We start from the raw sequence: 20,109 nt of genomic DNA on the forward strand, positions 1-20,109 counted from the left end.
CAGGCGGAGAAGAAAGTGCCTGGGAGATGAGGGTCTGCTGGTGCTCCTCACACTTGTACTGGATCATGTGTGCCAGCAGTGCTGAGAAGAGCTTCTGGACAAAAGTTTAGACCTTCCTCTAGACAGATTACTCCTGGATCAGATCCGCTCGAGCTAGACTGGATCAGACAGATGGTTACTCTGTGTGGTTATCCTCTCGTGTTGCTCTGGCTGGGAGAGAGCGCTGGTGCTCACCACACAGGGTGGTCACTCCTGTTGTCCTTGTGGTGGGGGAAGAACACAGATCACTTACTGGCATCGTCCTGGGTCAAAAGCCAAGGTTAACCGGCTGGCCTTTGAAAAGGTCATCCCATTCAAGGTGTAGTTCATAAGTCGCCACCCTCTTCAGATTGTGGGGTACTGTCATTGGAGCAAACAGCCAAGGAGGTTTGTGGAGGCCACGGTGATTTTGTAGCGTTTGGCTTTCCTGCATTGCCTCAGCAAACTGTGCAGGAAAAAGAGGTGTTCTGCGGAGTGTTTGGTCAGCTTGATTGGCCATCTGGCGTGAAGGGAGAGAAAGGAGGAGCAGAATCTCTCTTCTAACGGAGCACTGCCCACAGCTGTGGTCCTGCTGGATCCATGCAGCTCTCTCTATTCCATGATGGGGCGCAGGCCTGGGGCTGTCACAGACCCTACTTTTAGCCCCCCTCAGGCCCAGACCTGGCCTACTGCGCACCAACCAATAAGCACTCTCCTGCGCCCACAGATGGGAAAGAGATGGAGGTCAATACAGATGTGCTTTCACTGTTGCGGCTTTGTGGGGCTCTCAGCAAAATGAACGGAAAAATTAAATTATGAGGTGTGCAAGTTTAGCAAAACACGGAGTCTGCCAATGGTCTAATTGAATTGTACGCGGCTGTTCCCCTTTGACATCCAGGCAGGAGCAGAGGCACAGCCGAGGCAGTTTTCATTAAAGGGCCTGAGACTCTGAAATCTCCCAGCCAGAGGCTGCCTTCTCATCGGCTGCCAGCCTTCATGAGAACACGTATGCAAGTACTGAGACTCCCACTGCAACGCCAACATGATGTGCAAAGCAGGCTGGGAAGGCTTGCAACATGCAGCTTCAGTGCACCTGGAGAGGCAGAGAGGAGACTGGGGACCCCATCCTGGCTGCGTTCTCACTGCAGCCACCTAATCATCTTACAGCAGCTGTTCTGTGTGAACACTACCAAGCCCACAGCACAGGGCACCCCACATAACTCGTCTTTCTATTTATAACCATACTGTAAATTCCACTGCTGCGTGGAATTTCTACAAGGTGCACTGGAAACGACAGCTTTGGAAAATTTGCTGCGATCAGCTGAGGCTGTTTGTTTGTGAAGCACAGAGAACCAGGGCAATAAGTAAACATTGTGCATTGCAAACATTGTTAATCTCAGGTTTGGAAATGAGCAGAGCTATGGACCAGACAGAGGACAAATAAGCACAGAAGTTCAGGTCAGGTTCAAGTCTAGATGGGACTTTGGACAGATCCCCCAAATCATTGCAAAGCTGTTTTGTTCGGGTTTGGGGTAAGAGGGTTGTTTACTGGTGTGTAGAGAAACCAAAGCCCCTATAGGTACTACCAGGTTTTGTAAATGATAAACTGGGGTTTCTGTTTCTGTTCCTCGTGACTGATTTACAGTGTTCAGGGGACAACCCAGCTTTTAGCAGTCGATTTGCAGGCCATGTGTTTTGGATCCCATTGTTCCGCCCCCTTGCTCACTGCTCCTCCCCCTGCGTCCAGGTCAGCTCCAGGGAGGCGGAGCTCCATACCGCATGGTCCGGCCAGAGACTGCGCCTGCTCCAGAGCCAGACTGACATCCGGCTGTGCCATGAGCGCAAGGAGCTGACCAAGGTGAGAGCTGCTGGTGCAGGGAGAGGGAGAGGGCGATCCGACTGGAAAAACGAGCAGCGTTGTGGGGAGGGGCTGCAGACTGGTCATCCGACCACACAGGAAGTTCTGAGCCCTGCAACGTAAGGGGACAGTCAGGACTCCAGGCTGTTCTAATGTCAGACACTATTCTACAGTTCGGATCTGCAAGGGAAAAAACCTTCCTTTTCAAGTATTAATCAAACATGAATCGATCTGGAGGCATGGACTTCAAGGGTGGGCTCCAGTTTGCTGGTAGGGTATGGATGGACAGATAAAGCTGTTGTATTGAATTAGTGCTGCACTTCAGGGGCACAGGGCTGTGCTGGACACTGGTGCCTCCTGTTTGGACACAGGGGCTCAGTCGCACTGTGAGTGGAGTGCGTGGCACATCAGTGACAGGTCACAGGTCAGGTTGAGCCCATTCCCACTGTATCATCTGAGTCATTCACACCGTTTGGCTTTTTTGAAACCAGCGCGAGTGACTGGGGGCGATGCAGCATGCCAGGGACAGACGGTGCAGCGGGGTTCAGCGTGCTGGGCGACTGAACGAGCTGCTGGCGTCTCTCCCAGATCCCCCCAGGCCCCAGGTCTCACACCGCAGCCCAGGCGGGGCAGCTTGCACGGGGGGGGGCAGCCAGGCCCAGGCAGGCTCTGTCCCAGTTTCGTTTGCGGCCTCAGCGGGTATCTCCCACTGGCGAGCTGCTCTCCGGCAGGCCAGATTGGCAGGAGAATGGCGCAGCCAGCCGATCCCTTGCACAGACCAGCCAGTGTCTGGCAGGAAAACCCTGCAGAGAGCTCCTTGAGGACAGGCTGGCTGCCAGCAGAGCTGCTCACTTCTGTGGGAAGATTTTTATATTAATGAACAAGAAGAACAGATATGATCACAGCTGATATAACCAGGCTTTAAGGTTTTCACTGCTCTTACTAAGACATCCCTGCTCACCTCCCTCTCGCAGCCTATTTCATCTCTTTCCTCTTTTGTCTTCTTCCAAAAGAAGGACATTCTAAGTCATCATGACCCACCACAACAAAACGCTCCCTCATAAAACCCTTCTACACTTCAGATGTCATTATTAAGGCAGAAAGGAGCCATATGATTTCAGCACATTGCAGTCTGATGACAATCTTCAGGTATGTATCTTAAGCTTTGTTAAGACAAGGGCCGGGAACAGGCCACCGTTGTGTAAAATATTCTCATTAAATTACTCTCAGTTTTAATTAGATTCACTGTTGGGCTAGACTTTAAAGGTTGAAGCGAGTTTGAGTTAAGGCTGGTGGTTATTTTGCTTTGGACATAGGGTAAGATTTGACTCTATGGTTCCAGTTGAGGTTAGAGCTGGGATTAGGATTAACGCTAGCCCAACCCCAGCCCTAAATCTTTACAAAGGTGATTGGGAGATGTCCTACCTTATAGCCTCTTCCACTGCAGTGTGGTCACATCTATAAAGAGCCATCTGCATTACTGATAAGTGAATGCTCTTGGCACTGACTGGCAGTGTGAATCTGTTGATATTCAGTTCGCAGAGCTTCATGACTTGAGAAAGCCGAGCAGTATGGATTTGCTGATGGCTTTAACGGGCGTAATTGAATTTTCTCTTACTATGAAAACATTAGGTGAACGAGGCCAGAAAACAAATGCTCTGTAATGCAATTGGCACACTTTCATTAGTTCATTATCATTGATGAATCCTACAACAGCAGTTTAAGTTCTTCCCTGCAGTAAATATGCTGCCTTCTTACAATAAAATTGTAATTACAATCCATGCCTCAGTATGAGTCTACCTGACTGTGGAAAGTACATTTTAAACTTTAAAAACATATTGAAGGATTTTCTAGTGGTTGATAATGTAGCTGATACTGTCAGCTTCAGAATGTTAGAGAATCTGTCCCCTCTCTCCACCTCTGTCTGTTGGTGAGGATGCCATGTCTGTCTGTGTTACAGTGGCTGTTTTACCTTTAAAAACAGTTTTTAAAATATTGACCCAATCTGGAACAGGCAGTTATGTGTTTTTCATGTCTCAGCTCATAGCTCCGAACCCTGTCAGCACACATGAAGAAGTGCAGACAGACTCCTCTGCCCCGTCCCCCAGTCGAGCCACTCATCTGTTGACACTTCACAGGCATCACCGCCCCATACAGGAGGTTCGGCACTGATTGGAGGAGAGGCATGGTCCTCACCACCAGCACCACAAGTCTGCAAGTGCCTGGAAGGCTGCAGGGGGCACTTTCGCTGATAACTGGGAGAGTCCTGTATGACTGATCCCACCCTACCCTCAGTGGCACCAGTTGTGCACCGCCACTGGGGGGATCCCAGTCACAGCTGGCTAGTGAATGACACAGGCTTAACCTGCAACACCTGAATCAGGGCTCAGACTACTGAGAGTCTATCTGGGAGGCTATGCAGATGAGGGAAAGCTGTAGAGGTACAGCGATGGTCTGTGACGAAGCAGCATATGTCTTAGACAGACTTTATGGGTGACCTACATGGTCAATTTGCATGAGATTAAAAAGGACAGACAATGCCAGAGTTCAAAATGTGACTTGAAAATTGCCATATGATATAAAAAGGAATGGGCAATTAGCACTAGATTAAATTTTCACCAAAGCTGCTAAAAATTCCAAAGGTTAATGGGAGTGATAATCACCATGTGTGAGCTAAGCTTCAGTCTTCAATCATCAAAACACAAAAAAACAGGTCTTTGATCAATTTAGTATGTTAATTTGTTTAATAAGACCTCCTGTTGTCCTGGAAAAGCTACAAGCCAGGTGTGCATGTTTTCATTTCAAGTCATCTGCAAAAAGCTTCATTCAACACATTACGAGCTCAAGGGGCAAGAAATAGAAACCTGTGACATACGTCTGGCCTGAGAAACCGCTATGCTTGGACTGCAGGCTTGCCCAGTCGGAGCCTGTCTGGCCCTGGAAAGGCTGCAGAAGGGCAGAGCTTTGTCTGACTTCCCCTTGCGTGACTCCCCCTGGTGTGCAGATGGTCATTAATAACAGGCCAGCCCCTGCTCTACCACCCAACAGGTCCTTTTTCTAATGAGGGTACTGACCCGCAGGGGTCCACAGGCTGTCGGGCCTCTGGGGATGGAACACAATCTCTCCTGCTGTCCTGAGAGCACCCTGCCACACTGTAAGGAAGCAAGACCAGCAGACCCCCTCATGTCCCAGTCTGAGGACAGGGGCCAGAAAGGCCAGCAGCCCTGCCTGTGTGTCCAGGGAATCTCCACACAGAGCAGGGCAGGATCATTCTGCAGCAGCAGTAGGGAAACAGACAGTTTACACACAGTAACAATTACCACATCGGACACGTCCCAGCAGACAGCTGATTAGACCGTTTCCTTCTGTGTGAACACCGCAATAAACAGTGTTGAACTTCATTTATAATTAAATTGTAATAACTCGGGCACGCCGCTGCTTGGATAATAGATGGCACATCCGTGCAGTTTCCTGTAAAATGTGCTGTTTATTAGAGCCATCATCAGCTGGTGACAGTGAGCTGTTACTCACATGAACAGCACCGTTCCGCAGCTGTTAATTGGCTTAAACGTGTGAGTAAGGTCACTGTGTTGGTGCCCTGACTATCTCCACAAAATGCCAGATGCATATTTAAATTTTTCTGGATATTGATTCTGTTTTCTTTTTCTATTCTTCTCCCCCTCTCCCCTCTCCTGTCTGTCCCATCGCTCCTGTCTCATCTTTCCTGTCTGTCCCTCTCCTCTCTCTTCTCTACTGTCTGTCCCTCTATCTCCTGCCTAGTCCCTCTTTCTCTATCTCCTCTCTCCTGTCTCCTGTCCATCCCTCTCTCTCCTGTCTGTCCCTCTCTCTCCATCTCCTCTCTCTTCTCTCCTGTCTATCCCTCACTCTCCTCTCTTTCTCTCTCTGTCCTGTCTGGTCCTCCTCTCTCCTCTCTCCATCTCCTTTCTCTTCTCTCCTGTCTGGTCCCTCTGTCTCCTGTCTCTTCTCCTCTCTTCTTTCTCTCCTTTCTCCTCTCTCCTCTCTCTCCTGTCTGTCCCTCTCTCTCCTGTCTGGTCCCTCTCTCTCCATCTCCTCTCTCCTGTCTCCTGTCCATCCCTCTCTCTCCTGTCTCCTGTCTGTCTCTCTCTCTCTCCTGTCTGTCCCCCTCTCTTCTCTCCTCTCTGTCCCTCACTCTCCTCTCTGTCTCTCTCTGTCCTGTCTGGTCCCTCTCCTCTCACTTTTCTCCTGTCTGGTCCCTCTGTTTCCTGTCTCTTCTCTTCTCTCTCCCTATCTCCTCTCTCCTCTCTCTCCTGTCCGTCCCATTCTCTCCGTCTCCTCCCTCCCTCCCCTGTCTTTGCCCTCTCCTCCCTCCTTATCATTCTCTGTGCTGCGCCACCTCTTGCCCTCCAATTGTGCCATTCATTACAGTTAATTACCAGGTTATGGATGGGCATGTTGCAGTATAGGCAGGCTAATTAAATTGAACGAGGGAGCTCATCTGGTAGTAGAGAAGGCAGCTTTGTATCATGATGACTGCGGCCAATGAGCCCGAAAGCCCAAGAGCGCAGGTGCGAGCTGGCCGCTGTGTCTGTCTGTCTCGCAGGTCTGTCCTCACCGAGTGGAGCGATCTTACAGCATGACAGGCACCAGAGTGGCAATGCGGCCAAGGCATCAGGATATCAGGGAGAACCATCCCCGATCACCACTTCCTGCAAGCAGGTCAGGCGATTTCCAAAGATCCTTGTTTCCGAAAGCCACATTCTTGCCTATATCTATCTTTTTTGCAAAGTTTCTAAGTATCTGGGTCCGTACGTTCAGGAAGACTAGTATGCTCATGTCTCAGAAGTCCCAGGGGCCAGAGAGATTCGTCACCCGTGGAAAGGGTGCTGTGCTCCCATGGTCGTCCTGCCTGGCACTGCCTCACGACAGTACGTGGTGCTGTGTGTGTAGCTGTGTGTGTCTGTTGTTATTTCATTCAGCTCCAGATGGCATGCCAGCAAACAGATCCTGACTTGCAGGTATGGCAATGAAGCCCTTTCCTGATACAGACACCGTTTTGCATGTCTTCTGGGACCAATACGTTATTTATGATTTAGAATGCTAAGCACGTGCCACAGTGGTTAGCATTGCTGCCTTGCAGCGTTGTGGCCCTGGGTTCGATTCCTGGCCCTGGGGTGTTTGTGTTTGTGTCTGCCCTGCAATAGACTGGCCCATTGCTTGCCAGGACAAGCTCCTGTTCCCCCTGACCCCTTATTGGTAATAAAGTGGTAAGAAGATGGATGGATGAAATATTAAGCTGTGGGACTCCAGGTTTGAGAGCAATGAGGCCAGGCCTTCGCCTGGACCCCTGCCGCTGCCCTGCAGCTTCCCACCAGTGGGCAAGAGGGTGCAGGGGTTCAGAGGTTTCCTGCTGCAGGCATGCCATTGAAAGGAGAGCCGAGGCAGAATTAGCATGGTGGGCACTGTCTGTGTCATTTGGCCATTTGGCAGGTGCTGCACAGCTCCTGGTTCAGCCTCTGAGCTGATCAGAGTGCCGGTCTGCACCTGCAGCTCCCATTGCACTGAGCTCCAGTTCAGGATGCTGCTTCACGAGCTGTTACAGCAGGGCGGTTTTCTAACAGGCGTCTTCTCCAGTTTATTGCTTTACTCTTTCAGAATTCGCTCAGAACATTCATGTACTAGTAACACCGGGTCTGTAAATTCCTTGCTTCTGGCTGCAGTGGAGAACATATCAGAACTAAATTAAGAAGTCAACACTGCTGTGGGCTCGTATGTGATTGACAAGAGCTGGGATAATAAATTCCACTGCAGAGTCACTCAGCGTACAGTACAATGGCAATTTATTGATTTAAATTAACTGATTTAATTAACTAAACCACTTGACTTGCACACTGTCATTTCTGATTTCGTGCTTTCTCAGAGAGCACGAGCTGTCTTGTATTTCTCATTAATCCCATGAAACATAATGTAGAGAGGCTGCGAGCTTTGTAAAACTCTGTTACAAGAATCAAACTGTTGTTTTCATCCATGGCAAGCCTTAGCCGTTATTCTCAGTCCTAAACTGTTGCTCCGTGCCTGTGACAGTATTCTTCTGAGCCTGTCAGTGAAGTCAGGGGCTGCAGTCAATATTTGGATTACAAATTGTTGTTGATTTAGGCAGAAAAGATTGCAGCTCCCAGCCAGATAACCTCCTGTATCCACGAAGCTGTGAAATGCCCTCTTCAGAAAAGTTCACTAGGAAAGACTGTGTTACTGTACAGTATGTGTGTGAGTTGGTTGGCTTTGGTGTGTGCTAGTGCTTTATTAATTGAAGTAGCAGGCTTTTGTAACAGCACCTTGTGCAACTGAAACAAGATGTTTCACTGTTTTCTGAAGCTTTGATGATTTGTCTTAATGCATTTGTTAGTGATCTGGTTGCTCATCCATCTGAAAAAGGTCAAATCAAATTCAGAAACCTGCCTTCATTTCCCAATGGACTCTTTGACCAGTCGCTTAGTGTGATTCTTCCCTAGAAGAATCCCAATCAGCAGTCTGCACTAATCACTGTGCCAGCCCCTTCCTTCACACACTCCCCACGCTGCCCTGTACAGCTGGGCACTGCAGCTGGGTTGTCTAAAGGACCTCCTGCTTCCTGTCTTTTGCGCTTGACAGCTGTGAGTGAATTAGCTCTTGCTACAGAGCAGAGAGAGCAAGGAGATGCCTGGAATGGTGAACTGGTTAGTCCATGTCCTCAGTACGAAATACCAGAGATCCTGATCCAAACAGAGGTCACTGCCACTTTGTTTTTAAAACCTGTTGTGTCCAAGGGAATGTCCTCATTGTCCTCCAAAAATCCCACTTTATGAGCTAGCGCAGAGCAGGCTCCCCATGGGCACCATGACTGCAACAGTGCTGGTGTTTCCAAGCACTGAATTGAGGACGACTCTGTGAGAGACTCTTGCTCAGCTGCACGTGCTGAAGTAGGTTAGAAGGCTATTGTTAATCCACTGCTCTGGGGCAGCTGAGTTACTTCACGTCACAGTTTTACTCAGGAAAATGCTGGACTGCAGAGTAACGCAAAGGAAGATATCTCAGTTTATTTCTGCTGGTCTGGAACTCTTCAGATCTGAATTCCCCCCACACACCCCTGGCCTTCCAGGAAGTGGTGTGCACAGCAAAGTCAGAAAACAGCCGCTGGATTGACTCTGATGGAGGTTTTTAATTTGCCGGTTTTGAACAGGATAAGATTCTCCAGCTCCTCAGGAACACATGCTCTGCGGGATAGAAGTTGTACAGTGCTCACCTGACCCTACCTCCTCCAAAATAAAGATCAGACATAGTTCCACTTTGGTGTTCATTTTCTTTGGAAAGATGAGGTTAAACTCAAGTGAGCTGAACAGTCTGGGCTTCGTTCTCGCAGAAGGAGAGCTGAAGGGTATTTTGTAAGCAGCAGCAGTAAACTCCAGTCCTGATCTCCAGCTCCCGGTCCAGGTTTTCAATCCAACCACAGTCACATCCTTTATTTTGAAATCGTCCCCGCATTCCTGTGCTTTAATTTTACTGGCATTTCCTGGGACCTCGATTGACTGGGAATTATTCTGATCTCTAAAGGATAGACTGATGGATGGAGAGTTCTGAGAATCTGGAAGGATTCTAGGTTCTTAATGAATTTGTGTGATTCGGACAGGGAAGGCCTGCAGCAGTAAAGCAGACACTGCATTTAAGGCTAGGGAGACCTGCTGCCTGCTCTTTGCTATGTCTGTGTTCCTGCTGTATTGTCAGCCCCCTGTTGTACTCCTCCTGCCCCTCCGCATGGCCCCAGGTGAGCTCGACAGATGTGCACCATAGCCTCTGTCCAGCCTGCCCTCTCAGGGGGTCAGCAGAGGCCAGGCTTGCTCAGGGCCTGCGGAGAGACACTGGCTGCACCGAGCCAAGGAGCTGACGAGTGACAAAGCATCCATCACCCTCCCAGCCGACTGCCGGCCCCCATCTGTATGGGCGCTTATGACTTTCATAGCTGCAAAGTTGTGGAGACGAGACGAGATGTGACAGGTGCTGTGCTTTGGAAAAAAAAACAACAACACTTTGAACGCTGGAGACAATTTGATTGTGCGCGTCCGGGGAGGCGTGCTCGCGGGCTGAGCCCATGCGGGGCGCCACACTGCGCCACACTCTGTTTCTTCATGCAGGAGGAGGCTGAAGCACACCTGTTTGTCACACTTCCAGTCAGCTTACCTCAGGGCCAGTGCACTGGGTCTGCTGTCTGAGGTCAGGCTGTCTCAGTTACAACACCACCGGTCCCTGTGTCTCTTTAATAGGCATGTCATACTGTAAAGTGGTAGAGGCAATGCAGTGCAGTGGAGTATATTCTGGTTTAATAGTGCAACATAACAGTAGAGTATAATCCAGTTGTGTAGAATGGAATAGCATGTACAGTACATTTGAAAATCTAAAAGAAAATGCTTTGAGGCTACAGAAACACGAAACTTCTGAGTGCATTCAAGCCTGCTTGAGTGTTTCCTAAGAGCACAAGAATATTAATGTAACTGCACTGGAAACCGATGCATCACTTAATGGAGAGGATGTTTTCATCTGATTTCTACTCACATGTGCTTGGCACCCCTCTCAGGCTCAGAGGCATGTGCAAGAGGGGCGTCTGTGTTCAGGGCCGTTTATTTTAAGAACGAGCGTGTTTTGTCCTGGGACACTCTCACCTTCCTGCTGTATTCTCTCAGTGGGTCCGTGACAGTTGCAGAGTGTCGGGATTGCTCTGGGTCTCTTCCTCTGTGGGGCAGAAGTGTCCAGCACCGTTTGGTCAACCTGCAAAGGGTTAATTTGGTTTGTAGTTGCTCTACAGTCCCTGGCACTTAGCTTTCTGTTTAAGTGACAAGGCAATGCATTTATCAGAGTGTTGCTAGTCCAAGCAAAACAATAAAGCTATCGCAAGATCAATCACCTTCCTGTCATCTGTATACACACAGCTGATGCGAGTTTGATTGGATTTAATGTGAACTGTGCTGCAGAAAGTCAGCTCTCTGCGGGCCCTCTCTGTCTGACTGTGGGGCAGCAGGGGAGGAACAGGCTCATTACAACAGTGCTACACGCCAGCTCCCGCCTCTCTGTTAGAACTTATTAAATTACTGCTCTGTGGTTGTTCTCCCCTCTGAGCAGGACTGATTCTGCAGCTGTGCAAGTGTGGTCGTAACAGAGTAAAGAAAGATGGTAAAGCTCGGATCAGTTGCCGGACATCACCATCAACCTGGCGGAGCTTTTTGATCGAGAAGGAGTCGGTGTAGCCATGTGAGATGCTTGGCATCGCGTGATCCATGTTGCATTCTTCCCCTTTGAGCTCTTATAAAGCACCAGCAGATCAGGCGCATCACCGTCTCCCTGAAGTGTAGCACTTCGGCGGGAGAGAGAAATCTCTAAAGGGCTCTTCTTTGATCATCTTTATATAAATCAATACGTAATTTGTAAGGAGGTTTTGAATTGGATGGCAACAGGGGGATTTATAATCCAATGAAACATAAAGCCCGCAGTAAATTCTGGAACCTACGGAAAAACTTAAACAGACTCATCAGCTTGTAGAAAAAGCGAATTGCTCAATGTATATATAAATGGAAAACTTCTCTCAATATATAAACCTAATGGTGTCACACTGCACTGTTCAATTTAATTTTATGGCTTCAGAGAACTATTAAATATCTTTTTCATTGAATAATGACATTTCTTTCCAAAGGAAATTAAAAAATAAAAGTTTTTTTTTTTCCATGCATGAGCTAATAGGGTGTTACGTACAACAGTGCTGGTGAACTGTTATACATCACAAACAAGTCATACTCAACTGTGGGATCGCAGTCGCCCTGGACAATAACACCTAAATCAGGGGTCCCAAGGAAGAGCTTGGACATGACTCACACCAGCAGAACACTAATATCATTTCAAATGGGCAGGGAGAGGGATGAGGGTCCGAATTAGAACAGGGGCTGGCCAGCCAGCGAGGTTATCAATGGGCAACATGAGCACTGAGAAGTGTGTGGGTTAAGGGCTCTCCGGGCAGGAGAGGGTTAAAGATCTCACTTCAGATGGTGCTGACATTGAGCACATGACCCCTGTCTACACTACCGAGAAAGACAAAGCTGAATTTCCCCCGAAATTGAATTAGGCTCTTAAATTAGTCCTGCATATTCAGCACTCCCTCCCCTACAATGAATCTGAGAGATGGCAAGAACTCCTATCCTGAGCACGCGCCCTGAGACACACACACAAACATAACGCACACACACAAACACATACATACACACACACAGGGAGAGCGTTTGAGCAAGACAAAAGCTAGCAGAGCACACTCATATTTAAAACATTCCTTCATATATTTTTAATAAAACAACTGATCTGGATTCGAAAGCAACTCCATAAATCACTCATTATTCAATGTATGTGACTTCAAGGCTTTCCACATGCTGTAGCCGAGAGCAGAGCTGTCTGCGAGACAATAGGTTTGTACTTGAATGCTTGTGGTTTTATGAAAGGTTTATTGGATTTTGTGGTCCCTTAAGGGGAAACCCTTTAAATGCCTTTGCAATTATAACTCTAATAACACTCTCAGCTCCTGGACGGAGCCTTGACTTGACAAAGATAAGGAACTGGAAGTTGCTCAGTCAATACAGAGCTATTAATCTCTGTCACCTGGCTGTCACTGTGGCTCAGGGAGACAATGTAGTTTCTTGACCTACGCGAAGCTGTGTAGCGATTTTATTCAGCTTGTCAACATTCATCAGTGCAAATTTTGTCACCTTCCAACTCACTTGAAGAACTCTTCTGGTTCTTTATCTCTCCTCCTGTGACACCCTTTAGATAGAGGGGGAAATAAAGTGGTCTGCAGGCCGAGATTATTATTATTATTATCATTTACAGCTCATTCTGTAAAGCCTGGAGCCATTCCCTCCCTCACACCCTCTGTCTCTTTCTGACTGCCGGCTGGGCACACCTTTAAATACCCCACAGGGGCAGGCTTTCGGGACACTGTTTCCTCTCTCCCTGTCCCGGGAATGGAGCTGGTGACTCTTCTGTCCTGACAGCGTGCGGATGCTCATTTCCAGCCCAGTGTAAATCTGCTCCAGCGCTCCGCATGCAGACCTGAGGGCTTTCTGTTTTTTACACGCATGGCAGAGGCTCGGTAGTTGAGCCGCACGGTGTTCAGTGGAATCGGGCTGTGTTCCTTCTCTGTGGGAGGCAGGCACGTCATTCGCTCTGCGCAGTGTTTTCTGTCTCTTCAGGTTTTCATGAAGTGCCGGCGCTCCGCACGTACAGTAAGCCAGCACCTGGTGCTGCCTACTTCATGCTCACTACTGTTCTCCTGGGCAAATGTGCAGAGGCAGAGGTGGAGTTTAATCAGTCTCTCCTCCTTTATCGAGAGGGGTCCTGGTAACGGGCAGAAACTGAAAAGGATCCAAGTGCTAAATGCAAAGGGGGTCTTTTTCGCCACAGAATTCTCTACTTTAATGAGTCCGTTTTTTTATAAGAAGAGACTGGTCAGCAGGCAAGAAGTGATTCAGGCACAGGATGTAACATCACAGCGTTCTGCCCAGGTGGGCACTGCCAGGTACTGCTGGTGTAATAATAATAATAAAAAACTTTATTTTATTTAGCGCCTTTAAAGGTGGCTTCTCAAAGCGCTTTACAGGATGACAACAACAATAAATAGGAAGAATACACAAGATAAAACACAATTACAATATACAGAGGAGACCGTGGATGGTGGTACTAAGAAGAGCAGAGGGGTGAAGAATGGAACCGGCTTTTCTGAAGAAGAGGGTTTTGAGTCTGGATTTGAAGGAGTTTAGAGAAGGTGACTCTCTGATATCCTTGGGCAGAGAGTTCCAGAGCTTGGGGGCATAGCAGGAGAAGGCCCTGTCACCCATACAATGTAGACGGGCTTGGGGGACAGTAAGGAGGGCAGAGTTAGAAGAGTGAAGGTTGCGAGGTGGGGAGTAGGGCGATAAAAGTTTAGACAGGTACTGAGGTGCCAAGCCATGCAGAGCCTTACAGGTGAGCATGAGGACTTTAAAGTCTACAAAGTCTACAACTGTGGTTGTCGTGAGGGCACCGATGAAGGGGCTCTGTGAGGACTCGCAGCGCTTGACAGACGATGCTCATCCACTCGGCGTGCAGGGAGAGACATGCAGCCCTGAGGTCCGGCTCTGTGGCTCTGTCCTCCCTGCACGACCTCACTCCTGCTCCCAGCCGGGAGATCACCTCCCCTCCCTGGGAATGAAACCTCCTGTTTCCCCGTATTGACAACTTCATTCCTAAGGGCAGGCAAGGAGAAGAAAACTGAAAGGACAGATGACTCAGAGGCAACAGCAGTCACGTGCATTTATCCCACTAGTACATGTGCTTTCATTGTGGAGTGTTTTTTTCTCAAATTCTAAAAACTTTTATCACTGCAATTATTTTTACCTGAGCTGCAAGATCAATGTGTGCTTTGAACGTTAGGACGCTGAAACGTGAGGTGACTGGGGTTTTTTTTTCCTTTTTCAGCGTGGTCAGACTTAACCGCGGGGTCTCTAAGGAAAACCATATTGCTTATCGACTTTTTGTTCAGGAAACGCAGCAGCAGCTTCATCAAACTCGGGATGATGGACTCTCCGGCACGTTTTATCATCAGAGTCCTGTGCAGAAGCATTGTTTCACAGCACAGTAGGGCAGGGTCTTCAGCACAGATTCCCGAATCAAATGCAAAGCCCTGGTTCGGCACGCAGGAATGGGATTGCTTTCCTCCCAGGTCCTGGGGCCCTGCCTTCCACCACACACACACCCACAGCCATTTCTGTTAACCTCCAGCAGCGTGTGTGTGCACAGGTCCTTCTCAACCCAGCACTGCTCACAAGATAAAAGGCGGCTTCCTCACACTTTTACAGAACTCACAAGTAAAAAAGTATGCGAGACCTGTGGTACAAACTGACATTCACTCATTCTTCACAAGCTGCACTCCTCGAGCCTGACTTTTCAAGGTTAAGCTGCAGGCCGGCTTTGTTTCATTCTCAGAATATTGTCCCTCCCAGCGTAAGGCCAGTCAGCAATGATAGCTTATTATCTGCGGCTCCTTTGATGCATTCGTTGCGCATTAGAAAGCAAGATGGGGGGAAAAAAGCCCTCAGCACTGAAAGCTGACCCCAAAGGCCAGGATCTGGGAGAGCAGAGCTGAGCTTCCAGCTCAGCCTCAGAGACATGGACAGCAAGATGCAGACGTATGGATGTAGCTGTTTGCTGCTTTGCTATATGTCCTCATGCTGAGACCTGTTTCCACTGGGCATCACTGCAGCAGTAAGATCTGGTGGCTAGACACAACCTCTCCCAAGGGTTTGCCTGTACAACATGCATCACTTACTCCTTGGATTTGTAACCTTAATGGTTTCTGCCCTGCAACTTGTAGACAATCCCATGTCTACCTTAAGAGCTACAACTGCATTGGGTCGGTGTGTATACCAGAGCTCTCTCTCCGTTTCCCACTCTGTTCAGCTCACTGTGTGCTATATCATTCTTGGCACTGTGTGCTTTAAGAATTAGAATTTATGCAAATACGTGGCTGAAAAATGAGCTGTTCCTCCTCTTCTGGGCTTCTGGTAAGATTCCAAAAAAAGAACCGACTTATTACAAAGATTCCCTTTGTTATGAAGCTACACAATAATAATTAAAAATGATTTGTGATCTGTACCAAATTGTACTATTTCCAGTGGTAAAATAAGGCAAAAAAGACAGTACAGACAGAAGCAAGTTCCTCTTGCATATTTATTATTACTTTTTTAATTTCAGTTAATGCTTTAACAACAGATTGTGGTGTCACAGTGAACAGTACAGACGAACCTAAGCACTCTTGTATTGTTTTTAGCTGCGAATAGAGTTATTTTTTGTAGGGATCTGCAGTTTCATTAGATTTTTGTTTCTTTGGGAAATGTAGCACTAATGAAGCTGCAGCATTAACCACTGTACTCAGATTTGCAGATATGCTGTTGTTTTTTCCCCAGTGTGCTTTATCCCAGGAGTACCCGTATCCAGTAGCTTGTCTGATGCTATCCTCCCAGCACTGCTCCCATGTCAATGGACTGGGCTTATTACTGGCCCTTTACTGGAGACGGGAAGACTGACTGGCTTGGGAAAAACCATAAAGATATGTCATAAAAACTGAAACTGAAATGGTTTCTCTTCGGTTTGTTTTAAAGGAAATGCCTGCATTGATCTAGTTGTTTCCAGCAATTAAAACAGTGAGGAGAACAACCGGGAAACCTCTGACCCTGACAGGACTCTTGGTTTTTGTGTGTATGATGCCATGTGTATTCCTGCTTCTTTACAGTGCTGTCCTGGTTAAGCCTCCACGGCTCTCCCCCTTAGTGAACTGTGGAGTAATTTAAATCCATTTAAAATCTTCCTTTATTTAGCAAAGGTCCTTAAAAAGGTTGTGTTAAAACAAGTAAATGAGGTCTTGGCTACTATTAATCTCTTATTAAATATCAGCCCTCTGTCTCCACTTGTAGCAGAGAAACTGCCCTAGTCAAAGTAACTGCAGACTTGTTGAAGAGGACAGATCGAAATGCTTCCATTCTGGTCATTCATGCAGTGGACAAGGGGATTTTATGACTGTCTTAAGAGCCTAGTTGCTTTTACTGGAAATAAACTGGTTTGGATCTTTAGATCATACCTGATACATAAACAGGTGTTGGTTACACTTGGTGAGTCTGTATTGTGCTCTGCTTTCGGTCTGATTTTCTTTAGGTCGTTATCGTTAGGCCAGATTATAAACGATGAAATGTTTTCACGGCTATGCTGGTTATACACAGTGGCACAGCTCTGAAAACCTGGTGCCTTGTTCAGTCTTATTAGTCTGCAGTCACATGTACGTGTGAAAGGCAACCCAGCAGACTTCTTCAGCATCAACAATGAAACACGACTCAAGTGGAAACTATGGTGAACTACAGAAACTGAGAACCGGTGCCACTTAACACAAAGACTTCCTAGCCATGTTGTTAAAACCAGTCGCCCAGCTTCCTTCAAATACTGTCTAGATGGGGACCTGGCTCAAGTAGCTGCAAGCAATCAACCACGCTAAGTCAGACAACTGGGCTCCTTTTCATTTGTAACCTTCCTTATAGTATGTCCATTTTCTTTTAATCATATCTTTCTTCTTCTATGAGCAATACAACAGAGAATTAGGACAGGGGGATATGTACACGTGTACCCCAACACAGCTCTCATCCTTAGGATCTCCCCCCTGAACCCCTCGTCCCACAAGAGTTCCTCGGTCCTGATGGTTTGACAGTGTTGGCCGACTGAGGGTTAAAGGTCACCATGGGTCAGCACATGTCAGAGAAAGCAGTCACTCAGCCAGCAGCCCTGTGACAGCCTGGCTGACAAGGCAGGATCTGCTGGGAGAGGCCAGGCTGCACAGAGCAGCTGGGCGCTACTTTAAAACAAGTCTCACGCACTTCTTCCATGACGCACAACTCCATGTGGTTCCTCTAGGGGGCGCTGCACATACAGGATTGGAAATAATCATGGATGCAAAGAAAAGAGTGGCGATATGAACAAGCAATTTCCCCACTTTGGAAAAATCCTCCTATCAGAATCCATTCGAGCCAGCAGACTTCTTCAGATCAAGCACTCACATGCAAAACCAGGGGACACAAGCGGAAACTGTGTGGAAGTACCTTTATAACTGAGAACAGGAGGCACTTCTTTACCCAAAGGGTTGTGGGGGTGTGGAACAAGGTGCTCAGCCCTGTTGATAAACTCAATGTTTTTTTCCAAAATGAGATCCCTTTGCTTCTAGCTTCCAAATAGGCTTAGTAGACTCAAAGGCCGCCTCTCATTTGCTGTCGTTAACCTTATAAATAACAGTAATAATAATAATAAACTTTATTTTATATAGCGCCTTTAAAGGTGGCTTCTCAAAGCGCTTTACAGGATGACAACAAAAATAAATAAGAAGAATATACAAGATAAAACACAATTACAATATATAGAGGAGACATGGATGGTGGTACTAAGAAGAGCAGAGGGGTGAAGAATGGAACCAGTTAAGTAAAGGCTTTTCTGAAGAAGAGGGTTTTGAGTCTGTATTTGAAGGAGTTTAGAGAAGGTGACTCTCTGATATCCTTGGGCAAAGAGTTCCACAGCTTGGGGGCATAACAGGAGAAGGCCCTGTCACCCATACAATGTAGACGGGCTTGGGGGACAGTAAGGAGGGCAGAATTTGAAGAGTGGAGGTTGCGAGGTGGGGAGTAGGGCGATAATAGCTCAGACAGGTACTGAGGTGCCAAGCCATGCAGATCCTTACAGGAGCATGAGGATTTTAAAGTCTACACAGAATTTGACCGGAAGCCAGTGCTTCCAGGACAGGAGTAATGTGAACACTTGCACTAGACATGGTCAGGATTCTGGCTGCTGAATTTTGGACATACTGCAGTTTGTTCAGAGTAGATTTAGATACCCCAGCGAGTAGAGCATTACAGTAGTCAATTCGAGAGAACACAAATGTGTTGATCAGCTTTTCAGCCACAGTTAGTGATTAGCATAGGGCGTAGTCTTGCGATATTTCTGAGGTGAAAAAATATGTTTTGACAGTATGCTGCACATGTGGGTCGAATGTTAAGCCAGAATCGAATATAACCCCAAGGTTTTTCAATTTTGATTGAAACTCAAGTACAGAGCCATCTACAGATAGGGTTACAGGACTGGCTTTACGAAGTTGATGGGGGGTACCAATAAGCATGACTTCAGTCTTGTCGCAGTTAAGCGGTAACAGTACCGCTTCTATGATTCCCCCTTAGAGTCTATCTTTTCCATCAGTGGGTGAAAGTTGAGCTCTAAACTGTTGATGGCAGTTGCCGTCGTCAGCAGCAGCTGTGATGTCTGCGCTGTTGTCGTGCTCATCTCCCAGGAGCCTCGGTGTCCGCCACATGTTTGAAACGCTGCAGTGCTGTCACTTCCTGTACCCACACGCAGCGCTGTCTGAACGTGACATAGGATATCGGGTGACATTTCATTTCTTACACAAAGAAGGTATTAATTTAAAAATGCAATGCGTAATTTGCATTATACATCCACCTTATCCTCTGCTTCCACAATTATCTCCAACTCTTCCTACCTCCCACAAGCAGCCAGTGTGCAAAAGGAATTCCTTCCTTTGGGAAGTGGGCTGTCTGATTCCCTGTAATCCACTCTGATGTGCTGTATCCCGTGTCTCTCGTCTGTCTGTGGTGTTATCTTCCTGCGTCTAGAGAGGACGGTGGCAGCCCCTGCGACCGATGGGATCTCTCTTCACGGGCCTGGGAATCCTCTGGTACCGGAGCCGGGAAGCGGAGCGCGGATTAGGACACGTCTCCTCCTCCGAGCGAGCGGCCCCATCTGTTTCCCCAGCCTCCGCCACCCCGTCCGGGTGCCCCCTGCCAAAAACCAGCAAATGTGCCTCGAGTGGTTTTGTGTATTGGTGACACGCCAATAATAATAAAAACAATTACCGGACTCCTGAGGTCTGATTCCGAGATAATTGAGTAGCTCTGCTGTTCAAAGTGCTGACAGAGGACAGTTTTCAAAGTCATGCCCTGATATCCTGTCATCTCCTGGGGCCCTTCGTGGGAGCCCAAGACACCTAGAGAAAAGAAAACTTTATTATAAATGAGCAAAATCGGCTTAATTGTCTTCGGTGAGTCATAAGGAACATCTGCATTTCCCTCAATTATTTTTATGATTTAAATTATAATGTGAAGGAATTTTAAATAAATGCTTTTCAGGGTTTGGATGTGTCTTGTGAATTCTGGGAAACATTAATCTACGGTTTGTCACTTACTGATAGTGAATAGTGTAACAATGTCAAAGGAGACTTGAGGCAGGGGAGACTGAATGGAGCCAATGAGTTGTTTTGCACTGAATGAGCCCTCTGTTGGTCACGTGACCTATCAGTGGGTCATGTGACTTTTCCGTGGGTGTGGTGCGCAAGAAGTGGGAGGAGCAAATGTGAAACTAGTGACATGCCCCTTCGCCATGCAGGTGATGTGTAGATACTGTACCTGGGTTTCATTTTCTCAATCAGTAACAGTTGTAGATTTCTTTTTGTTTTGCTCTACTGCAAAGCTGCTTGTAAAAGAGAGCTGCAAGCTGGCAGACACGCTGCACATCACTCGCACTGCGCAGCTGGCCAGCCTGTGAGAGTGCTGACACACTGAGGGCAGACGGCACCCCTGGGGGGGGGAAGTTCGCTCCCTACACCTCCTCTG

General features: G+C 47.7%; 1 protein-coding gene across 1 annotated transcript in view; it reads left to right on the forward strand.

Moving 5' to 3' along the window:
• LOC148817316 (uncharacterized) overlaps positions 1-19,354 on the forward strand; it is an 81,755-nt gene extending 62,401 nt beyond the window's left edge. The window contains exons 4-5 of the mRNA XM_088939271.1: positions 1,766-1,876; positions 19,114-19,354. Of these exons, the coding sequence (XP_088795397.1) occupies positions 1,766-1,876; positions 19,114-19,326 (324 nt within the window). The 3' untranslated portion in view covers positions 19,327-19,354. The remainder of the gene's footprint in view (positions 1-1,765; positions 1,877-19,113) is intronic.
• Positions 19,355-20,109: the final 755 nt, after the last annotated feature.

Source organism: Atractosteus spatula, chromosome 21 (genome assembly GCF_055471065.1).
Source record: "Atractosteus spatula isolate fAtrSpa1 chromosome 21, fAtrSpa1.hap1, whole genome shotgun sequence".
In the NCBI taxonomy this organism is placed as follows: domain Eukaryota; kingdom Metazoa; phylum Chordata; class Actinopteri; order Semionotiformes; family Lepisosteidae; genus Atractosteus; species Atractosteus spatula.